Source organism: Hipposideros armiger, unplaced genomic scaffold (assembly GCF_001890085.2).
Source record: "Hipposideros armiger isolate ML-2016 unplaced genomic scaffold, ASM189008v1 scaffold_563, whole genome shotgun sequence".
NCBI classification, from domain to species: domain Eukaryota; kingdom Metazoa; phylum Chordata; class Mammalia; order Chiroptera; family Hipposideridae; genus Hipposideros; species Hipposideros armiger.
Window position 1 is genome coordinate 194,741 of NW_017731913.1, and position 24,475 is coordinate 219,215.

The following is a 24,475-nucleotide window of genomic DNA, read 5'->3' on the forward strand; positions in this document are numbered from 1 at the left end:
GTGTGGAAGGTGTGCGGAAGAGGGGGTAGTCTTATACGGCGAGTATATAACAAACTCTGTATTTTGAGTGGAAATGTTAGGGGGTCGTCTTATATGCCCAGTCGTCTTATACGCCGGCAAATACGGTACCATGATTTTTCCCCTCTGTTTCTTCTTTTTTTTATGTTATATATCTCAGTTCTGGGTTTTTTTTTCTTTTTGAGTGGTTACCATTAAGTTTATGTAAAAGAAAGTTTCATATATACAGTAGTCCTTTTCTTCAGCATGCTTCTTATCTCCATTCCCCTTTGCAGATTCAGATTTTTTTACTCTCTCACCTTTTGTGGTTTTGTTGTCACAAGTTATCCCTACTTATGCTGTGAGTTGATTTCTGAATTGCACTAGCAAGTTATCTTTTTCTTTTCATTTTCCTTTTCTTTTTTCTTTTTTTTTAATGCTTTTATCTTCTTTAACCTCTATGTTATGTTCAATTGTATAGTGCCCTATTTTCTGTAGGGGTTTCCATTTCCTGCTTCTGTCTACCAGTTCATAATGTTGCTCATGATTTTGCATTCTTTTGGTTTTTTGTGTCAGGTCAAATAGTCTCCTTTAGTATTTCCTATAATGCAGCTCATGTGTTAGAAAATTCCCTCAGCTTCTATATGTCTGGAAAGGTCTTTATTCCTCCTTCACATCTAAAGGATATCTTTGCTAGATATATTATTCTTGGCTCATAATTTCTCTCTTTCAATAGTTTGAATATTTAATTCCACTCCCTCCTGGCTTGTAAAGTTTCTGCTGAAAAATCTGATGATAGTTTAATGGGCTTTCCATTATAGGTTACTGCTTTTTTTTTCCCCTAGCTGTCTTGAGAATTCTTTCTTTGTTATTAATTTTTTACAGCTTCAATACAATGTGTCTTGGAGAAGACCTGTTAGGATTGAGGTAATTAGGTGTTCTGTTTGCTTCTTGGATTCAAGGATCCATCTCTTTCCACAAGTTTGGGAGGTTCTCACCAACTATTTGTTTGGATAGACTCTGTGTTCCCTTCTCCCCTTCTTCTCCTTCTGGTATACCCATTATTCTTATGTTGCTCTTTCTAATGGAGTGAGAAAGTTCTTGTAGAGTTCTTTCATTTATTTGAATTCTCAACTCTCTCTCTTCTTCCATCTGTGTCATTTCCAGATTTCTATCTTCGATTTCACTAACTCTTTCCCCCATCTGATCAGCTCTATTACCTGAGCTGGCTATTTCATTCTTCATTTCTTTTATTGAGTTCTTAATCTCCAGAAATTCTATTTAATTATTTTTTTAAAATTTCAATCTCTTCGGTAAAATGTTCATTTTGTTCTTTGATTGTGTTTCTGAGTTCATTAAACTGCCTGTCTGTGTTTTCTTGCATCTCATTGAGTTTTTTAAGAACTGCAATCTCGAGTTCTCTGTCATTTAAGTCACATATTTCCATGTTTTTAATTTCATTTTTTTGGAGACTTTTCATTTTCTTTCTGAGCTGTCTTGTTACCTTGGTTATTCATGGCAATTAATGAATTATTATATCTCTTCCTGGGCATCTACAGGTTGATATGAAGAGGCCTTTCTTTTGCTTTCCAGTAGGTGTTGCTGGAATCTTTTATTTTCTCTCCTGTTGCAGCCTTTTATTTTCTCTCACACTGTAGCATTTTATTTGCTCTTGCACTCTTCTGGCTTCTCACGCTATGGATGGTGGGCTTCTCCTCTGTGAGCAGGTCTCCTGGGTCTCAGGGCACTGCCTCCATGGGAGGATGTGGAGGGTGACAGGTCTGAGCTTCTGAAATCCCAGTGCTGCCCCTGCAGCCCGATGCAGAGCCTGTGTGTCTCAGTGGCTCCCGTTGCTCCACAGGGATCCACCCAGGAAGGGCCAGGGTGGTTGTGGGAGGTGGCTGGTGTGTTTGTGGCTCTGAGCAATGGTGACTACCTGCCCACAGCTGATTCGCCCCTATAGCTCTTTCTCTATCACCAGAATTAATCATGCGCTATGCGTCTGTGGCTGTAGGAACATCGCTCCAGTTCTCAGGGATGTAGATATTTTGTTCTTTAATCTGACACTGCTATCATTTCTTCTGGAGCCTGTTTCTAACATTGGGAGAATGGGGTGTGGCGAGCTCTGGGGGAAGGGTGAGGGGAGGTGGCAGGCTCTGTGTCTTTGTTTTCTTTTTCCTGCCTGACTGTGAGGGCAAAACCACAGTTCTTACCCGAGGTCTCTGCCCCATATGCTGGTTTCAGCTGTGTTATATGCTGATCCCACAGGCAGTACTATGGGCCACAGGGAGGTACCTGTAGCCTGAATTCTTCCTTCTCCTGAGACTGCAGTGGGCTTTGGGCTGCATCTTGTGGCCTGTGGCCCACATTTCTGCACTTCCCCATTTCCTCCTCCCCTGCTCATCTGATTTGCCCATCTTCAAGTGATTTGATGCACAGAGCTCTCAGATGTGCTTGTGTATCCTTTGTGCTTGTGTACTAAGGTATCCTTTGTTGAATTATAGCTGTTCAATTTTTGTAACTTCCAGAGGAGATTTCAAGAAGCACTCCTCAGGCTGCCACTTCTGTGACATAATCTGTTAAAGTTTCTTCTCCACTAATGACTCACACCATCTTCTTTGCTTTGGGTTTTTTATTTCCCATGTTTTATTTCTTTACTACCATTTTAACGAGAGCTTTGAAAAGAAAGGAGATAAAAGCAGGTATTAAGTCCATCTTAAAAGAGTTATTTTTCATATCTTACTTGACTAAATTGCTCTTTATATTTTGTTGAATTAATTACTCATGCCTAGGAATAAAACCATGTTTTGTTTTGTGATGTTTTCCAGGGGGCAGGATTTCTTCTTATTTATTTCAATATATTTGAATTTCCATGCACTTACCATCTGTGAATTTAGAAATGTTAATGTTGATCATATGACTTTCACTTCTATATTCAAGAATATACAAACTTTGTAGTTATCATTGAAATTTGTGGTTATCACTGAAGTGATAGTACAAAGCATAATGATATAATTCATCATCTTCCTAACTGAACAACTTAGTATTCTGCCAGTTACAAGTTATTCCAATGAGAAACATATGTAGAGAAAAATGACCCAAAATAAGCACATTAGAGTTAGTTATGTTCTTGATTTGCTGTAAGAATCTGTTCTTCCCCCTCCAAACACACAGGAACCAATAGGAACTAGAAAATTATTAATTCTAAGGATAGGCAGAGGAAGATGGAAAAAACATGGAGTAAGGCCAAAAAAATATTTTTAAGTAAAAAAAGAACAGAAAAGGGGAAAAATGGTATAAATGGATAAGAAAGAATATTCTTTTGTTTAGACCAAAGGCCAACATTTATAGGCACTCAAATGGCCTTTCATAATGGGTATAACAAATCACTTTTAAATTTTGCTGTTTAAAAATCTCACAAAATGCCTGGGTTTCTATTTGGTTTAGGTTTTGACATTTATAAAGTCCAGGACTTTCCTAAAATCTTATTTGATAAAAATATTACAATTCTTTAACAATCATTAATATTTCATCATGTGTATTATATTGGTTGATACTCTATATCTTTCACAGCATGTGAGTACAGGGTTGAAAGGCTTGAGTTTTAGGGGCTTTTTTCCCAAGCACCTCCATGGCTGTTCTCTCAGGCCCTGCTATCTGCACAAGGCATTTACGCTTCAAAACTCTACCTCTTTCAGGTAGACTGTGATTGAATTTTTATTGTTATATTCTATAATGTTCATGGATGTTGCTCATTCATCAATATAAACTGAAACTCTGCTTCCAGAATTCTTTCTGGCTTGAAAAAGGTGTCCAAAGACTTGAAGCACTGGGGCAGGGAGAGGTGGGGGCAGAAGCTGGTGATCAGGTAAACAGGTCCATGAACAATTTGTTTAATTTTTCCAACTTTTATAAGACACAGCTGGTGAATTGGTATAATGATAATGGCTTTCCTCACTTATTCCTTTCCAGATTGTACAAATCATTTCCTATTTTTAAAATCCATATTTTAGGTTTAGAGCATTGAAAAAGCAAATTATAGTTAAAGGCACAGCACCCAAACTGAATCCTATGAATTTGTTCTGTTTTAGGAGGCCTTGCTTTGCTCTTGGTATGAGTTTGTACATTGGACTCATTGGCTATGTTAACCTAACATGCTTATGTTTCTCTAATTTCAGCATGTGGCAAATTGATGAAAATCACAGGCCCAATTACAGTCAAGACATCTGGAACACGATTTGGTGCTTGGATGACAGATCCTTTAGCACCTGAAAAAAATAACAGAGTATGTTGCTTCCAGAAATGCTTTTGCTTAGAATTATGTTTTATTTATACTTTTTGTCTGCTGAACTATTCTTTTTTTTTTCAGGGATATTAGTTTCAACTTGAAAAGTATTACACCATTGCAAATATTTTCAGTTTGATAATGTTAATATAGCTACAGACATATGGCAAACTTATTTCAGTAAAATGTTCTCTCCTATAATTACCAATATAGTTGAGTCTAATTTTTATTGGTTTTTATCTTGTTTTATACTTGAAGAGGGCCATTACAAAAATGTAGAATTCTCTATATACTCCTTCTAAAACCTGCGCCTTAGTGTGAAAAAAATAATAAAATAACACTCAATAAGTGAAAAACTCAAGAGCTAACCAATTCACTAAACCTGCAAAAATATCCCTGGGATCTATGGGTAATTTTCAAGTAAAAAGCACTGAAACTTTGGGGGGGGGTATTTTCATAAATTGGCAGTGCCTGAATTTTTTAAATAAATATACTGGAAACTTTCCGTAGCTCTACTTATGTTTTATTACAGAGCTCAGTATGCATTAAGATTCTCAAAGGTTATATCCAAATGAGATTAGTAGCCAGATTGGTAAAATGGTTTCATTAAAAGTTAGTTGTTCTTATAAATTGATTCAATGAACAAGTGTTACTAGAAGGTCCTGTGGTATCCGTCATGGAGAAATGAGTTGAATGGGTAAAATTAGACCATACATTTATACATTTTTCAGAGCAAGTTACAGAATAAATACATTTGCAGAAAGTGATATTTTCACAGTTATCATTGATAGCACTGATCTATCAGGTTACTAAAAGTGATGTGTTTGCACTAATGCATGTTTGGTTCATTCAGTAGTAATTCACTGAATGGTCAAAAAAAAAGAAAAAAAAAGGACAAAAAAGCAAATCAGCCTCAAGGCAGTAAATCCAGTTGTTTCCTTTCTACATAGACCATGCCACTATTTTTTCAAAAGTATGCAGTACTGTCACGTGGCAACAGGTCAGTGGTAAGATAACATGGCTTCCAGAGGCTGAGAACAGTGATTTTAATATGTTTTGACTCTCACTGTCTTTATTTTGGAATTCTCAGAAAAGTATGAATGTACCGACTTCATTTTTTTTTCTCCCCTCCTCACAGGTCTGGTACATGGACAGTTACACTAACAACAAAATTGTCCGTGAGTACAAATCAATCGCAGACTTTGTTAGTGGGGCTGAATCAAGAACATACAACCTCCCTTTCAAATGGGCAGGAACTAACCATGTTGTCTACAATGGCTCGCTGTATTTTAACAAGTATCAGAGTAACATAATCATCAAATACAGCTTTGATATGGGGAGAGTGCTTGCCCAACGAAGCCTGGAGTATGCTGGCTTCCACAACGTTTATCCCTACACCTGGGGTGGATTCTCTGACATCGACCTAATGGCTGATGAAATCGGGCTGTGGGCTGTGTATGCAACTAACCAGAATGCAGGCAATATTGTCATCAGTCAACTTAACCAAGATACCTTGGAGGTGATGAAGAGCTGGAACACCGGCTATCCCAAGAGAAGCGCAGGAGAGTCCTTCATGATCTGTGGGACACTGTATGTCACCAACTCCCACTTAACTGGAGCCAAGGTGTACTATTCCTATTCCACCAAAACCTCCACATATGAGTACACAGACATTCCCTTTCATAACCAATACTTTCACATATCCATGCTTGACTACAATGCCAGAGATAGAGCTCTTTATGCCTGGAACAATGGTCACCAGGTCCTGTTCAATGTCACCCTTTTCCACATCATTAAGACTGAGGATGACACATAAGCAAATGTAATTTGTTTTCATTGATCTAAACAGTGTCACTTTTGATAAACTCTATAGGACCCTTTTTTTTTCTTTTTAAAACTTTTCACCATTTCTCCAAAGCATTTTTTATTATAAAGTGGGTGTTTCAAAAAACAGCTGAGCCTGTCTAAATTAACCTATTGGAAACACATCTTAACTCCTAAATTTACAAGGCCTATTATGTCCTTGTCATGAAAAGCACTAAAAAGAGCTTAAGTGGCTAAAGTCATAGTTTTGCAAAAGATTAATGATCTGCCTTATATTAAAGTCAGAGACTAATGGTAGCTTAAATGCATGAATGTCTCTCTTTTTTTTTTTTTAACTGTCATTTTTTACTGTCTTTAGCTCCACATCAGGAATCATTTTGGTAGGAATCGGAAAAAAATAAAAGCACTTTCCCCCCATCTATTTCTAAAAAAAGATTTAAGGATTTTATTTATATGGAAAAATAATATCAATCATTTTGCTGTTCTACAATCTCCAATGCGGTGCTGTACAGTCATTTTTAAATCTCTTGCTAACATTTTATTGGCAATATGTATTTCTAGCATTGTAACCACCATTGTGCAATTGTATCTCTTCACTTCTGTGAAAATAAGTAATATTTTTTATAAAATACACTGAAGTTTAATCTCAGTAATTGCTATGGGACAATTTTCAAGTGTGGTCAAGAAGGAAGTATCTTCTTGGCTTACCCCTTTACATAGTATTATAAGCTAAAAAGAAAATCAAACCAGATTCCTTAGATAGAGTCTTTATTTTATCCCAAGTTCACTGGACCCCAACACTGAATGCTAAATGGATTCAGTATGGAGGAGTAGTTCATTTACTCCACTGAAAGCAACCCTCATAGTAGCCTGCAAAGATACAGCTAAGTCACAAAAATTGGATTTGAGTTGACTATTACACAACCAAACAAATTTTGTTCTTCATAATTAAATATATTAATGTTTTAACTTATATTTTAAACACAACTTGCAATAATATAATTCCTTGTGTCAGGACTCTAAAAATACATGAAGCACATATAAAAACTCTTAAGAAAATTTCTGTAATTTTATCTAGACTTACATTATAAACTCTGGAGAGTTATTGGCAAGATTTATGCAAAAGAAAATGATGGGAAAACTTGGGAGTTGTCTGTGTGGTTTAAATGTGCAAACAACCAATTCAGAAAACATGATGGAAAGGCAACCCCTTGTTACCCTGATTCACTGTGTGTACAGAAACACTGTAACCAAAAAAGAAAGCTTTAATAATATTTTATGTTAGTAACTCCAAAAACATATAATCAATATATATAAAACATGTCACTGAGTTTGGATATACTTTCCGTATATTAAAAATACTTACCTAAGGCAATTTTACAGAAACTATTAATAGTATGGGTTGGTTTTATAATTTAAAAAGTATATTCTATAATAAATAATATATAACAAGTTGTAAATGTTTAGTTTTACACATACATAATACTGTAATTTCTTTGTAAAGTAAGGATATAACAATTCAGATAAAGCATTGTGTAAAGAAATGCTAATACTTAAGAGTAATTCATCTCAATTGTCACAAGCAAAACTTCATTCTCAAATAGCTCCCTGTCAAAACTGTAGGATTAAATAACCCAATCTTGAAATTGTTAAAATTTAACAAAGATTTGTTTTTCTTTTGCCTACGGGGTCCTTTTGCAATGTTGTCTTCTCTTTGAAAATATTTATGTAAGTTCTCCTCTGCTTTGGAGTGTTAGAAAATTTAGGGGGTTTACTTGTCATTGTACACACATCACAAAAATAATCAGCCAATATCAAGTGTTTGTATATCAAGAGTTTCTTTGAAGAAAGTCAACTTCAGAAATGAATGAGTTTTTAAGTAGATGGCCTCTGATGAATAGCTGGGTCTTCATTACTTGTTTTTTAAAAAATGATGTAATATGGTATCATGTACATTCAAAACCTGGACTATCACAGCTTTTTTGTGAGATGTGCAGCTTGTAAAGCACTTTATTGTTTTCTGTGTGAGGTTTCATCAACATCTCCAATTTATAGTGTGTGTGCTGCTAGAGCAAGCACAGATTTTAGTACTGTCACTAGAAGTGAGGTAACATGAGTTTAAAAATGTGATTTGCATTAAACATTTACAGTATAAGAGCATTTTTCTTAATAAATTATTATCAGTTTTGTGCCTGAAATAAATAAGAACTTACTGTAATCACTGTTTTTTTTATCTCAAATAAATAAATTTTATGAGGGAAATGAGTATTTTTAAATCATCCACATAATATAATCAGTAAAGAATTCTAAGCTCAGAAAGTCCTAATCTCAAGTGAACTGTGTAACTGTTATTTTCGTACTTAGCCTGATTATTAACAAACTTCTGTGTCATTGAAATAATAATATAATCATGGTCTGATTGTGTTTGCACGGCAACTTGTATTTGTGGCACTTGAATCACAATACTCATTACTTGCACCTATACTTAGGCCTATGAAATCAGAAACTGATAATGTTGCAGTACATTACCGATATGTAGAGATAAAAGAGAAAATAATAACAGATGCCTATATGCAGCATTACAAGTGACTAGATAAGATTTACTATAAACTCAGAATCTCTAGTTCGTATCACCATATTCAGAGTCATTTCATCTTTATAATCCATACTGTTCTCTCTGATGAAATCTTATCTTTAGAAAATTGATTCTTATTTCTAATAAGAAATGGTCTATATATCTGAAAATCACTACCAAGCTTACAAGTACAAATTTTTCAAACAGAAGAATTACGCGTATTTTAAAAATGCACCTCGTAACTATATAAAATTGTATTGATGTTCAACTAAACACAAAACCAGTTATTTTTCCATTAAGATAAGCTTTACAAATAATCATCCTTTAACGTTACTATCCTTAAAGCATAGATTTTCAAAACAAAAACTATCTGGTCTCCTTAGCATTCAGGATTACCAAATATTTTCTGCAAATGTTAAATTTGAGTACAATTGATAGCAAAATTAAAAGTATCCCTTCAAGTTACTGCAACTATGAAAAATATAGACACTGCAGGGTTTCTAAAAGCCAAGACTTCTAGAAATATGAATGCTTTTGAAAACAGAATTTAAAATGTCACCTTGCTGACTTGACTGGGTAGGTATGATTACAGCCTTCACTAAACATACAACTTGAATTCCTATGACATAGAAGAATGGGTACCTACAAAGCATACTTCACCTCCTCCGTCATCACATGACAAGTGGACCATGAGGAGAGCTACCATAAAGTGGTCTACCTAACATTATATGCAAGGTGCATTAATTAAAATTTAGATGCTATAAAATGATACAAAACCTTAATCTCTCATTACTCATAGCTAGAAGCAGTCATTTCTAGAAATGCTCAGAGGCACTATCATTCAGTTCAGTAGGTTGTAGTGTCCATACTGAAATCAAGATCATGGAATGGTTTCTGGTTGTAAAGCTAAGTAAGCTCAGCATAAGTCTCAGCTAATAATTTGTCATAATCAGTGACTCTTCAGAGAAGGTCTATGGACTAATAAAATATGCTCTGTTGAATTGTTGAGCTTGTACTAAAAAAAATAGAAGTATGCTTTGTAGATACCCATTCTTTTATGTCATAAGAACTCAACTTGGAAGAAAAATCAACTTCAAAATCTTTTATTTTTCCATGAAATAGTGGATTCAACTGATGACAATCCCTTAAATCAGAAAAGTGCTCCACTGATTAACCAATCAGGAAGAAATACTCCCCAATGTACTTTACCAAACTGATTTTTCTGAATCATCCTAAAATTATGTTATACAGTTAATCCCTTTTGGTTGAACTATTCTGTCAGGCTTAGAGAAATTTTAATCTTGTTTAGAGTCTGCCTTGTCTCCAAAATGTCAAACTGGCTGGCAGAATAGTCAACCCCCTTTGAAGCTCAGTTTATCAATTGCCAAATAAATTTGACAAGTATAAATTATTGTTAAATTATTTGAAAATAATATAAAAGGGCATAAAGGTTTATGTTGCCAAGAGTACCCGGTACTTTTCAAAAGTATAACCATCTTAAAACATTATTCCTGACTAGAGATGTGAAGCAATATAGTGACTGTGGAAGAATTCTCAGGAATAACTTAGTGTTGCAAGAAGTTTGCTGGTAAACCACACACACATGCAACTCATGATTAAGTTGCATCCGTACCAAAGCTACAGTCTTGTCAGAGGAGCTTGCACCCATTTAAAAAAAAGCAAAACACTAAAATATTACCATAATATATCATCCCCTACCCCAACTGAGACTTGGAAATACCACGTATTAGCAGAGATGTTCAAAAAATATATTTTATATGACAAAGGTCTTAAAAGTAAAGCAAGAAATTAGCTGACTAAAAGAAGCATTAGTCATTATAAATTTAAGCATTTACAAAAATGTATCATACTGCTAATGTTGATAATTCATATCCAGCAAACTTTGTCTATACCATTCTTGACTTCACATAAATTCATATATGTTGCCCATGTGTAGTTCATAGCCTTTCCAATTTAGATAATATTACATTATTTATTCATTTATTCAAAAAATAATCCCTGAGCAAAACTATGAGCCAATTTCTAGATGCTAGGGATATAGCTCTCAATAGATAAATAAAGTTTTCATGTGCTTATATTCTAGTGAGAACAGGATGCAACAAAAATATTAATGAAAAATAAGTTCCAATTGTACCAATTAATGTGAAGGAAATAAATCAATGTCATAAAGAGTGACTGGGTATTTGCTAGGGGCAGGTTGGGGTAGGAGGTGATGTTAAGAGGGAATAATGAAGGGAAGTCTCTCTAAGAAGCAGTCGGCCATGGTAGATTCAGTCAAGGAATGGGCTATCACCATCTGATCCACTTAAAAAATGTGACCTCTTCTTTCCTGTTCCTGTAAATCCATGGATCAAATGGTTCTTAATATTTCTTCCCTGCAGAAGGTTTTTTTGTTGTTGTTGTATTGTTTTGTTTTTGATTTTTAACTAAGAGCTCAAGGATACACTTTTGGGATACCTAAACACTGAAAACATATGCTAAATTTAGTGTGTATATGTGGTTGTACATTCTTTCATATGGGGGATTTACAGCATTCATCACACTCTCAAAGAAAGCCATGACCCCAAAGATCACCACTATGTCAATGCAATCTAACTCAATCCCAAATTTATTAAACATCTCTATGACAAGCACTGAAAGCCTGCCATCTGTCTTGCAAGCCTCACGAATTTCAGATTGCTTCAGAGAGGAAAGAAATCAACATCCTAATCATATAAGTAATTATTTTCTTTAGAAGAACTCAAGATTAAGTTATTCCTTATAAAAACTCTAAAGGGATTTATTTTTATTTGGGCCAAATTCAATTATTTTTCTATGATCAGGTCTTTGAGGCACATTCTTGACAAATTCAGTGATCCAGTGTCTCTAATAGGAGGCTTGTCCTATGTATTGGACATTGAGCAGATGTCTGGAATTTTCTTCTGCTTCATTGACCAACATGGAACTACTTGTTATGGACTGAATTTTCCCTCTACTCCTGCCCTTCTCCACCCCACCCCCAATTCATGTATTGAAACCCTAACCTCTAATCCTCTAATGTGAATGTATTTGGAACTAATCTTTAAGGTGACATGAAGCCATAATAAAGTGGGGCCCTAACCTGATAGGACTGTTGTCCTTATGAGAAAAGGAAGAGATCTGTCTCTTTTCCTGTGTGTGCACCAAAGAAAGGCCATGTGAGAACATAACAAGAAAGCAGCCATCTGTAAGCCAAGGAGAGAAGCCTCACCAGAAACCAACCCTTGCTCTTGGGCTTTTCTCCTCCAGAATTATGAGAAAATGAATTTCTGTTATTTAAGCCACCCTGTTTGTGGAATTGAGCAGATGTGGTGAGCTTCATCACATTTAACTGCAAACTCCTCATCTGAAATTAGCTAACGTGGCAATGCATAAACAGTAAAAAGAAAGGTTATAACATTTGCCTTGGTTTAGAAGCTACTGTAGTTGATATGCATGTAATCTACAGCTACAGAAAATAAATAAAAATTTTATTAAAAAAATATAACTCCAGTTATGTTTATACAGGTAAAGTCATGCTGCGTAGAGAACCGAGGCTGTTTTTGTCAGTGATATTTTGGTTTTCCCCCAAAGGATTTGAGAAGACATCCATTAGCTTCCACGCCAATGTGAATCACAAATAATAAAAATAAGCATTTTCGTTCTCTCTCCAGTGTCTTTATTAAATTCCATTAGAAACGATCCTTGGACTAGGAAGCAGGCATTGAAAAAGAAGTTGACCAAGTCCTCATATAAGTAATAAGTTCTTATATTCAAATGACATTCTTGCCCCTCAGGTAAAGTTTGGCCCAGCAAAGTAGTTAAAATGCATAATTAATTTGTGATTAGCTTTTCTTGACATTCTCCCATAGAAAACGTGCACTAAACAAAAATAACCAAAAGAACGCTATTCATTTTACACTGCTTTCTGTTTCTCAAGGCTATTTCATTTCTATTCTTTCACCTAAGTCCTTACGTGAAAGAATAGCCCTATGTAATAGGGAGAGCAAACATCATCATCCCTATTTTATAAACAAGAAAACAGATATTTCTCCAGAGGTATTCCACAGGCACCTTAAACTCCGTATGTTCCAAACCAAACCCTTATCTTTCTCTCACCTGAACACCTCATCTATTTTTCCTTCCTTCCTCAGCTAACAGTAATAACAGCCCATCCACAGTCTGGGTTTCTACCACATCTTTGGCTCTTTAAATGTACCTGCCTATCTTATTATCATATTTCTATGATAAATAAAATCTAATCATTTTAAAATCTAAATCATACCCACTGCAGAATTTGGTTCTCAACAATTATCTTCCGGTTTGTTCAGTTCACACTGTTTCCTGTTCTCCTTCAGTCAGCCCTCTGATCTCCATCTCCATGCCCAGAATCAGGCACCCTGTTTGGGAATGCTTCTTTCATTTGCTGACCTCTCATTCCTCTCCTTTATAAACAATTTTACTTTTTGCTTTAGCCAAGGTCTACTTCCATCAATTATGGCTTTAGAGAATGCTCCCTGACCAAGCAAGACGTCCACTTTCCAAGTTAGATTAAGGTTGGGGTTGTATCTTCCTTCATAATTCATGTTCATGACTGACCTCTTTCTCAAGAGAGGAATTTCATTAAATTCCTATTTATTATTCAGAATTCACTTAAAATATGACCTTATTTGTGAATCCTATAAAAAGTCCCTTTTTCTGTGTTCCCAAAGTATTGATCTTGTATTGTCAAAATTATCACATCACAGTGTGATTACTTGTTTGCTCCACATTAGAGTGAACGCCTCAAGAATTGGGGTGATGAGTTCTTCTCCTTATACTCATATATTTTGGCACAGTGTCTGACATAGAACAATCACACAGTAAACGTTAATAACCAAAGAAGTGTGAGAGCCAGTGGTAGGATAGCAACATTCCAATATCTAAAAACACTGAAAATTTTGTTCCATTCTGAGAACATCATGAGAAATTAACTTTTCTAAATTTATTTTATTTAAAATAAATTTCCTTTTTTTACTAATGTAAAATTCTAAATATTGGAAGTATCTAGAAGATAAAAATGGGCTTAATTTGTTCTTTTGGGTCAATTGGTCTATGACAAAATTTTATTTCAGGACAACATAGCTTGAAAGGGCTACCATGATTGTTGCATTATTTCTCTCCTTAACCCCTATTTTTAAAATAAAAAAGCATTTAAATTTTTGGTTCCTTATATTTCCTTTTTACCCCTGTAAGTAAAGACTTCTCTTAGATATATACTTTCTCTGTGGTAGAATAAACAGGGTTTTATGACCGGGACATGTGCTACCAGGACAGGGAAAAGTAAAGAAGCCATTCTCCCCTCTCATATGTTACCCTTCATTCCTTATCCTGTGTTTTCAAGGGGTGCGCCAACAAGAAATCTGATGTTTGTTCATCTGTCTGTCAGTGATTCTAAGTTAAGGTATCTTGTAACACCTTCTAAGTAACATTAGTGAAGATCAGCTCTTCATATAGTGTAAGCAACTCTTCCAGAAGGCAAAATACTTTTTCTAAAATTAGTTCTAACTATATGTCCTTAGCAATTTTCTTGGTTTCTGTAAATGAAAGCATTGGCTTGATGAGTAGTTTTCAAAAGCTTCCCTTTGGAGTTTTACATTTCTATAGGAATCCCTCAGAGTCTCCCACAAAGGAATAGAGGAACTTAATTGAGGTGGGAAAATGAACCACAAACTCTCCTCTACCATCTCCAATAAAAGCACTTTTCAAAATGCTTCTCTGTTATGCTTTTATTGTCAGAAAGCATTTTTGTTGTTTTTTTAAAAAGTATCAAAACCACTTAACTAGATGGTCCCCAAGGTTTCTTTCAGCTCTAATCTTCCCCTAATCTGTTATTCTAAAAGATCAATAAAGGCTGTGCATGAACTGGGACTCAGAGGCTTGAATAGCTCAGATTGAAAGGAAAAAAATACCACAGGGAAAGGAGAGATAAAAGTGAAAGTCTACTAATTCAGTTTCCAAAAGTTTTCAAGTAATTTCTAGAGAGTTACCTATATTATGTTAAAACTAAGACAAACACCTCACATTGTTCTCTATTCCTTGAGTAAGACTTGTTACCCCCGTAGAGATATTCCCCTTGCATAACTCAGTCCAAACTCCATGGTTCTTGCCTCTTTACTCTCCTTTTAAGAACTCATCCTCTCGCATGGCTTCAACTATTGCTGAATGGCTTCCAAATTGTTTTCATATCTCCAAATTCAGAATTTCTAGCTATCTAAAGTGGTGCATATGCTCCACCACTGTAAAGGTAACATATGCATAAACGAACTAATCTTTCTTATCCTGGCTTCCCTAGGAAATAGTCCAATCTCCTTAATACCATATATACAACCCTCCGCCATACTCAACAATACTTAGGTTTCACTCCTCATCAGTGTTCCCCTGCTATTCCTGTGCCTATAGCACTATCCATAGTGTCTTTCTTATCTGGTTAATTCTTGCCCATGTTTCACAAATGAGCTTAGATATTGCTTCTGGAAAGCTTTGCTAAGTAGTCCCCCTGCCATGTATGTTATCTGCCACCCTTTTGCGCTGTTATATTACCTTGTACTTGCCTCAATCACAGCACTTTTACTAAAAACAAGTATGTTTACTTGTCTGCCTCCCACCCTGGACTATGAGTCTCCTGGGGTCACAATATTAGTACAGTATTCCATTGTAAACTGCAGGTTCTTTATGCTGCTGGCTTGATGAGCCAAACCATTCTAGCTCATCAATATCGCTACTCTTTTAGACATATTTAACTCTTCCATCACCTTCATTCCTGATGTCCAAAGTTTCACTAAAATACAAAAATCTGTTGTTTCTTCTTTCCAAAGATTTTTTTCCTCCATCTTACTGACTCTCCAGTGCCACAAATGATACATCTCACCATCTTCTATCTGCCAAACATACTGTAAAATGTTGCTGGCAGATATCTCTGTCTCTAGCTCGCCTCGCAAAATTTACATTCTTCCATCAGGTTCATCTAGATAAAGCATTATGATATACCCTGTGCATTAACAAACCATAGCTGTTTGTTTCCCATTCCATCAATTTCAGGTTGCTCTGACTGAATCTACCTAACATTTACATCTTTATTTTCCATTATTATCCAACATACTTTTCTAGTCCAACCATAAAGTCCTCTTCCTTGTCCACATGCAGAACATGATCCTTCTTTCCTCTAAGTTTATATCTACATTTTCAATGTCTTCTTCCTCTCTTATGATCAAATCTTTACTTATGCTTCTTGGCCCAATGTGAAACCCACCCAGCGCCAATAAGTCTATCAGGAGCACCAACATTAAAAAAAAATAAGAAGGAAGAACAGAAGTCAGAGAAATTTGCAAGGGAACATGTGGTTTTTGACTCTGTATAAGTAGCATATAGTGATATTGATGAAATGATTTTCAGAGAAGGACTAGTTCACACGTTAAGACAGACAGAAAACCTTGCCCTTCACCCTACAGTCTAATTAATTACTTTCTCAAACATGTGTGAACTGTTTTGTCAAATCAATCTCTGTCAGAAGCTAACTAATGATGTTATAAAATCTCATCAAATAAACCCAATATTTGAATCAACATTTCACTGCATCAACTCACGTTGAATATGTTACTCTGGAGGAATGATATAATTCCCAGAGGTTCTGAGAAATAGAGGGAAAGCTTCCTATAATGTATCCCAAAGGAAACTGGCATATTTATTAGAGTACAAACAGGTTTGGACTATACGGAAACTCCTCTTTGAGGCCTGTAACCTCCCTGGGCTTTCTTTAGGCTGATTTTAAAATTTATGTCCACTGGGCCAGCCAAGTGGCGCGATGATTGGGGGCTGGCTTGGGATACCAGAGGGCCACGGTTCAGATCCCACATATGAGGGCCAGTGACACTGCCCTCCACAGCTAAGATGCTGAACAACAGCTCAACCTGGAGCTGGGCTGCTATGAGTCGCCGGCGACGGCGTAGGCTGCAGCCCCTGTGGCAGTGGGTTGCCATGGGCTGCCATGTGTAGCCAGCAGCCAGCATGAGCGGCCAGCAGCCACAGTGAGCAGCCATCCAGAAGCCGGCGACTGATCTGCCTCACCCGGGAAGAGTGCAATGATGGTGCCAGCTTGGGCCAGTGAAGCAATGTCTTCCACAACTAGACTGAGGACCAAAACGACAGCAACTTGTCTGTTCCCCTTCCCCAATTCCCCAGCGCTGTTCTCATCCCCCCAATTCCCCAATAAAAATCTTAAAAAAACAAAACAAAACAAAAAAAACTTATGTCCACTGAAAGCTTCTAGAAAACCTAGTATTTCAATTCTACCAAAACAAGGGAAGTCAGTTCAGATCAGAGTGTGGAATGAAGAAAGGGAAGAAACAAACCAGGCAATGAGAGAAGATAAAATAAAGCTTTCAGTAGAAAAGCAAGAAGTTTAGGTTGTACACAAGTTGATTCTGAGCTGAGACAATCCATTCCTTCATTTGGCAAATATTTATGGTGTGTCTATGAAATACCAGGCATATCTATTATATGAACTAGGTGATAGTTACTTCAGACACAGAAATTAATTAAAGGCAGATTCAAGGACTACTGTGAACTTGGCAGTCCATAGTACTTGACTATGTGTGCTTTGAATTTTGTAAGAGCAGGAAGAAGACAACCAAACCATTTGTTAATTGCTTCTTGATCAGATTCGGATGGAAGACTCAAATTTCATGTCATTGAATCTGATTATTTTCTCTAATTTTCATACACTGCTAAACAGCAAGTTAGGTCCATTATGGCCGGGATCAGGGTTGCGTTACTCATGTTTTTATCGACAGTGCCTAAATTAGTGCCTGAAATATAGCAGTTTCCCAATAAATAACTGTTGAATGAATGAAGCAATTGATCAACTGTTTAAAAATCAACAATTATCTGTCAGACTCCAGAATGTGAATCTCAACATTTGATGTTATTTAGTTGCTTATTTCCTCATTAGCCTTTAAATTGCTGTATATTTTTATATTTATATTCATAAAAGGATAAACATTTGTTTAAACAGTTATTAAGAAACAGCTGCTTCTCTTAAAGAAACTCCAAATCTTGAGTTTATTGTAACACAAGTCAAATAACTCAGTTTTTTTACCTGTCAAGAGATAACAAAGAGTATGCTTATTATAAGACTTTGTATAACTACTGCTACTACTATTAGTAGTAGTCATAATAATAGCAATGCTTCACTAACAACAGCAAGGAAGATTAGTTAATAGTGTCTGTTTGCACTTCTATGATCAGCCTTTTTTAAAAATAAGATACAGACACAAGTATTTGGGGTTTTAAGGTTAAATTTTTTGTCTTCTTTTCAACATATCTGTGGAGCCATAACCAAATAATGAGCTACTGCGAGGAATCTGCTTTCTAATAAAAACTGAAATGTCTTCATTATTTTTTTTCTTTGTCAGAACTTTAATGTTTCACTTTTTATAGTAGGCTGTTTAGCCCTTCTGTTCTTATAGCTAGCAGGCAATTGAAAATTCCTTATTTTTCCCTAAGAGAGATAGAGATTCACAATATAAAGTCAGCACTTCCTTAAAAACCATCCACATCTGTTGCAGTCATAAGTAACTTGCCTTTAGAGTCTCCTCAGAACATCCTGCAGAGCTCTGCCTACACCCACTGCTTTAGCCAGAAAAATAAAAGCCTTGTGACAGTGACATAATGGTCTAAAGGAACAGAACACAGTTGAGTAAAGAAGCCATGAGATTTGCAGCGCTGTCTATGACATACGCATTGATTCTGATTAAATTAGGGGTATTGGGTCATTTGCTGATGTTCCCATTCCTCGTTAAGTCCTGTTTTCCCTAAATGCCACAGAAGTTTTACAGCATTAAAAGAGGATAACAAAAGAAAGGTTAAGTCCCCAAACGCCACCCTTTACATATAAATGCTATGTTCACTTTATCGACTTCCCATATTCTTAAATTCTTAGTCTTCATTTCATGCGGGCACTGCAGATTTTTCTTTTTTATAACTTGGATCCTCAGAGCCAGAGGAGCTGTAAAGTCTCATTTTCCCAGCAACTTACAGATTTTCAAATGGCCAGACTGCAGAATTTAATCCTCAGAAGAATCGTGCTGGGTGTTCCTCCCTGACAGAAAGACCCCCTTCTACCTTTCCTGTCACTAATGGGCAGGCTGTACCAGGAGGCTTTCACTGTTATTGAAAGCCATCTACGAACCAGCCAGTACTGAATCATCCTTCCTCAAAAGGTGTTCACCGGAGTGAGATAGATACAGACTTTCTAAGTGTAAGAATGACCATGCAACAAGAATTCACAAGTCTTTATAAGGTGTAATAATCAATTCTATTTAAAAAAAAAATACACACCAAGGCTTATGTTGGGTATCTATCAAAAAAATAGAATGAAAGAAAGCAAACAAAAAATATCTGGATTTTAGTTTATACTCATTGTTACTCTCCACTGGCAAGGGTCAAAAGGTGGCCTTGCTTGATAAGATAAAAGTTCTTCCCGCCCCTATCCTCCTTGTGTCAAAGGGTCAAGAGTGAAAGGAAAGCCAGAGTACTCTGTGTGCCTTCCTGGCAGGTACTCCCTGTCTCCTCACCTAAATGTCCCCAGCCTGAGATCATGCAGTCTGACCTCTTTCTGGTCCAAGAAGCCTAGGACCATAGGTCACTCTAATGCACTATAATACTGCAAATCTACTGTCAGATTGCTGACTCCCACGCAGAGTTTTCTCTGGAACTCAGAATCTGTCATAAGCAAAGTCTCCTACCTTTCTAACCTCCACTCTCAATGTTCCCTTCACAGTCTTGATCTGAAACCTGCCCACAGTAGTTCTTAAACCTAGTTCAATTTCTTGGAGGCAGGTTTGTTGGTTTTTCTGTTGGCTTTTCCATTCAGTTCTCTGGATCCACCCCAGCCATCCTTATTTAGTTGGTCTGAAATAGGGCCCAGGAACAGTATTGCTTTTAGAGTTTCTGACTAGTATACAATCAGTGCTCTCAGCTGATATTCTAAATCTAATAGAAACCTGGCTCTCCCTGAAGGACACAAGTTCCTCTTGCAAAAGAGGGCTTTTTCCTCTCCCAGTGGCCATCATATGCCTGGGTCTAGAGGTGAGTTGAAGTCCTCACTGCTCTTCATTACCTCTTATTATCCATTTGTCCTTACAGTGCCACAACTCAGTTTTGAATCTCTTGTCATCAGGCCTCACCACTCATTATATCTTCGTAGAATCATCTACAGACCCTCAGGTCCCACTCCTTTTAGCCAGAATTTTGCACTGTGGTTCATCACCCCTCTCTCCAACATGACTACTGTGGATGATCTTCCAAACGGAAGCCTCTCAGTTCCTTGACCCCCTCTCTACCAGTGAACTTATCTTGAGCTACATGCTCACGTGGTCATACAAGAGTGTATACACATAAAATGTTTTTCTGGTGGGAAATTCCTCTCTTCAGAAAGTTGGCCTCCTCCTTATTTAAATAGCTCTGCTTTTTTTCCCCACAAAAGCATAAAAGTAATCAATTTTCCAGAAAAAGAACTAGGAAATTGGATCAACCCTATAGATGGTGCTATGGCAGACACCACATTTATGAATAACACTATATGCCACACTCCACTGCTATTATCTCAAGGTCTTAACATTTTTATATATTGAATGATTCCTGAAATAATTAAATTTTTGACACAGATTCGATTTTTTTGTTGTTTAATAAAACATTAGATTATGATCCAATTTATTATAAAGAGGTTTGGCCTATTGTCCCATGTATCACATGCCAGGAGGAAGGCAATTGGTCAATTTTCCAATTGAAATAAATGTGTTTCAATCATCACGTTCCATACAGGAAAAGGAAAAATGACTTCAATAATTGCACTCTGCATTTCTATGGCAACTTTCATCTAAGAAGCTCAAAACACTAATTTAATTAAGCCCTCAAAGACTCCGATGAAGTAGGTGTTATTACCATTTGACAAAGGCATAAATGGAGTCATAGAAAGATTAACTCAATTGCTTGAATAAACCCTGAAATCTTGGGCAGAGTGTCGTCTATAGCCTAGAGATCAATAATCTCTCAGTATCTTCACTTTTCCACAAAGTCTCATCATCTTGCCCCTCCTGCCTGCAGCTGGAGCACTGGCGAGTTTAACTCTTCATTGGGGGAATCCAAAGCACAGATTATTCAAAAATGCTTCTGATTTTCACTTTGTATCCCGCTTTCTGGAATGCATTCGTTTGAGGCAAATTCTGGTGGTATTTCCTTCCCATTTTACTCAAACACTCTTTGTCAACATATTCTTTCTCTCTTTTTACACCTTTAGGTGGTCTAATCTCAGAAAGCAAAGCTGTTTGCTTTTAATTAAGAAATGAGTTGTGCATCAAAGTTTCATGGGAAAATTTCAGAATCTTCATCTAATCTTTTCTTAATGAAATGAATCTGATGGCTGCTCTGTTTGCATTAGTCACAGTACATGCCGTACATGATTTAAGAAGTGTATTGAGCAAATGAAGTTAAAATATACCAGGAAATAGTCATTATCCAGGGGATGAATATTTAGACATTTTCAAGGGCAAAAAGTCCATCATCATATTAAATTACCATGCAAAATCATCCCATCTTCGTCACAGGCAGTTCCTTGCCATTGTTTTCTAATCTTTCAACCAAAGGATCTATAAGTCCTTTCAAAAGCTATTATTTTTTAGAAAAATTCATTTAGAATAAAGTAATGTCTAGTTTTATCTAATCACATCATAAGAGGTCAAACAAGTTCAGGAACTCATCCTAAAAAAAGTGCTACATACCTCATTGCTGAATATCATATGGTCAACTTCAAAGTGCTCCCCTTGGGAAGCTATGCACTGATGCGAGTGCCTAGTCCACCCTTCAAAGCAATCTTGGAACTCTTTTTCTGGAATGGCTATCAGGGCTGTCATCGTATTACCCTTGATGTCCTGAATGTCATCAAATGCCTTCCTTTCAGTATTTCCTTTATCTTTGGGTAAAGAAAGAAGTCATTGGGGGCCAGATCAGGTGAGTAGGGAGGGTGTTCCAATACAGTTATTTGTTTACTGGCTAAAACTCCCTCATAGACAGTGCCGTGTGAGCTGGTACATTGTCGTGATGCAAGTGCCATGAATTGTTAGTGAAAAGTTCCGGTCATCTAACTTTTTCATGCAGCCTTTTCAGCACTTCCAAATAGTAAACTTGATTAACTGTTTGTCCAGTTGGTACAAATTCATAATGAATAATCCCTCTGATATCAAAAAAGGTTAGCAACATCGTTGCAATAAGTTCACGAACTTAACTGTCAGACCTTGTATATAGATGTTGAGACCAATAAGGTCAAATGGATAAAACCAAGATATGCTATTTCTTACTATTAAGTAATGCATTAGTCATCACGGGATGCCATAATAGAATACCACAAACTGGGTGGCTTAAATAACAGAAATTCATTTTCTCATAATTCTGGAGGAGAAAAGCCCAAGAGCAAGGGTTGGTTTCTGGTGAGGCTTCTCTCCTTGGCTTACAGATGGCTGCTTTCTTGTTATGTTCTCACATGGCCTTTCTTTGGTGCACACACAGGAAAAGAGACAGATCTCTTCCTTTTCTCATAAGGACAACAGTCCTATCAGGTTAGGGCCCCACTTTATTATGGCTTCATGTCACCTTAAAGATTAGTTCCAAATACATTCACATTAGAGGATTAGAGGTTAGGGTTTCAATACATGAATTGGGGGGTGGGGTGGAGAAGGGCAGGAGTAGAGGGAAAATTCAGTCCATAACAAGTAATTCCATGTTGGTCAATGAAGCAGAAGAAAAAGACCCATTGCCATGTCCAGGAACCCACACTTACACAGGAATAACCCTGAGCCAGAAGGACAGAATTTAAATATGTATAAATACAGATATATGTATGTGGCTTTGTGTATACATGTGTGTGTATTAAAAAAAATAGTCTTTACTTACTTAAAAAGAAGCTAATTCCATGGTTCACTGCTAACCTTTAATTCAAACTCTACTTTTCAAACAATTTACTCCCCAACCCAGACCCATTTACCAATACAACTGCCACTCCAGGCCTAGGAAACTCCCACCCCCCACCCCCAACCCCAAAGCCTATTCCTCTTTCAGTACATTCAAAACTCAGCTCCATTTCAACTTTCAAATGGAACCAATACCATATAGCAGAAATTTCCTTCATACTATAAATCAAAAGATCTGAAACTTAGTCTTGGCTCTGACAGTCAAAGACATTAAAATCTCAAGAACTACATTTAACCTCTTTCCCCTCCAGCTTCAATTTTTATTATTAAATCCAGATTCAAAAGTATCTATTATTAAAAGATTCTGAGCACTTCAGTATATTTATTTAAGGACTAGTGGTAAATTATAATGGTAAATTATAGTTTGTATCAGGATATCCTTCTTTTACTCATCAGCAAAAATGGTCAGTATTTCAAATACAGTAAACCATTTAGAATCATTTAGAAGGGAGGATGAAAAGACATGGTAATAAAGTATGAGTATCCTTATTTAGGACTAAATAATGTAAACAATAAGAATCCCTGAGAAGTCTTTGGCAGTTTCTTATTTCTGCTACTTAGCCCCACCAAAGATAATAATCTTTATGGTTCTGAATAGCCTAGGAAATTTTAGAAGTTTATTTGGTAATCTATGCAACATGTCTTTCTAGAATTGGTTTCCCACTTGTTCTTATTTTTTATTCCCTTTTATCCATTCTCATACTATTTTGTACATAATCCCATTGCAGCAGATTTCTGATTGCATTATACATAATTAGTTATTTGTAAATTGTCTTCTTCATATATTGTAAGCTTCTTAAAAAATGGGATCAATTATTCATTTAAATGTGTTTCTCCAGCAAATTGGCATAGTGCCTAGAACAAAGTATGACTCAATATGTTTGTTTAAACATGTAGAAGATTCCTCCAAAATTGCAAATAATAATTTGATTTCCCCAGATGTCTGAAGTGTTTCTTCTTGTTTATGTAAATACATAGAGGATTAAGGAATGGATTATAAAATATTCAAATCATCACTACTATTTCATTAGTAACATCTTTGCCCTTTAGAAATTCTTATAATTCAGGTAAGCTACCATCTAAATTACAGGTCTCCACGGGTCATTTGTAAAGTGTTTGGGCTTATAAATTAGTATATGTATATAAAATATAACGTTATATATAGGGGTAGTACTTATTTGTTGATGATCAGGAATTCTGAGAAGTTGAAAAATGGATTATCAATGATCTATTAAAGTGCTATTTCAGGATTTGTCTTTTACAAGAGTGTTTCTCATTTTCCTAATGGTCTAACACTATCGGAAAGCATAGTCTGAGAAGGGCCATCCTAAAAGGCATGAGGGCTCACATTCTTCCTCCAAAAAATAAATAAATAAAATTTATGCCTATTTTTTGATAATACAAAACATTCAGGAGGACACTAGAATTTACCACTGACAGTCTTGGTGAGCTAGAATAATCAGATTATGTTTCCAATAAAGCAGGTCAAATCAGTAGACTAATTCTAGGAGGTGTGACGATAAAGTTTGTGAACTTGTTGCAAATATGTTTTTAACCTTTTTTGATAGCAGAGGGATTATTCATTATGAATTTGTACCAACTGGACAAACAGTTAATGAGGTTTACTATTTGGAAGTGCTGAAAAGGTTGCATGAAAAAGTTAGACGACCTGAACTTTTCACCAACAATTTATGGCTCTTGCATCACGACAAT

At 36.1% G+C, this 24,475-nt stretch overlaps 1 protein-coding gene across 1 annotated transcript in view; it reads left to right on the forward strand.

Moving 5' to 3' along the window:
• OLFM3 (olfactomedin 3) overlaps positions 1–8,536 on the forward strand; it is a 44,260-nt gene extending 35,724 nt beyond the window's left edge. Inside the window, exons 5-6 of the mRNA XM_019623835.1 lie at positions 4,176–4,282; positions 5,421–8,536. Coding sequence (XP_019479380.1) covers positions 4,176–4,282; positions 5,421–6,098 — 785 coding nt within the window. The 3' untranslated portion in view covers positions 6,099–8,536. The remainder of the gene's footprint in view (positions 1–4,175; positions 4,283–5,420) is intronic.
• Positions 8,537–24,475: the final 15,939 nt, after the last annotated feature.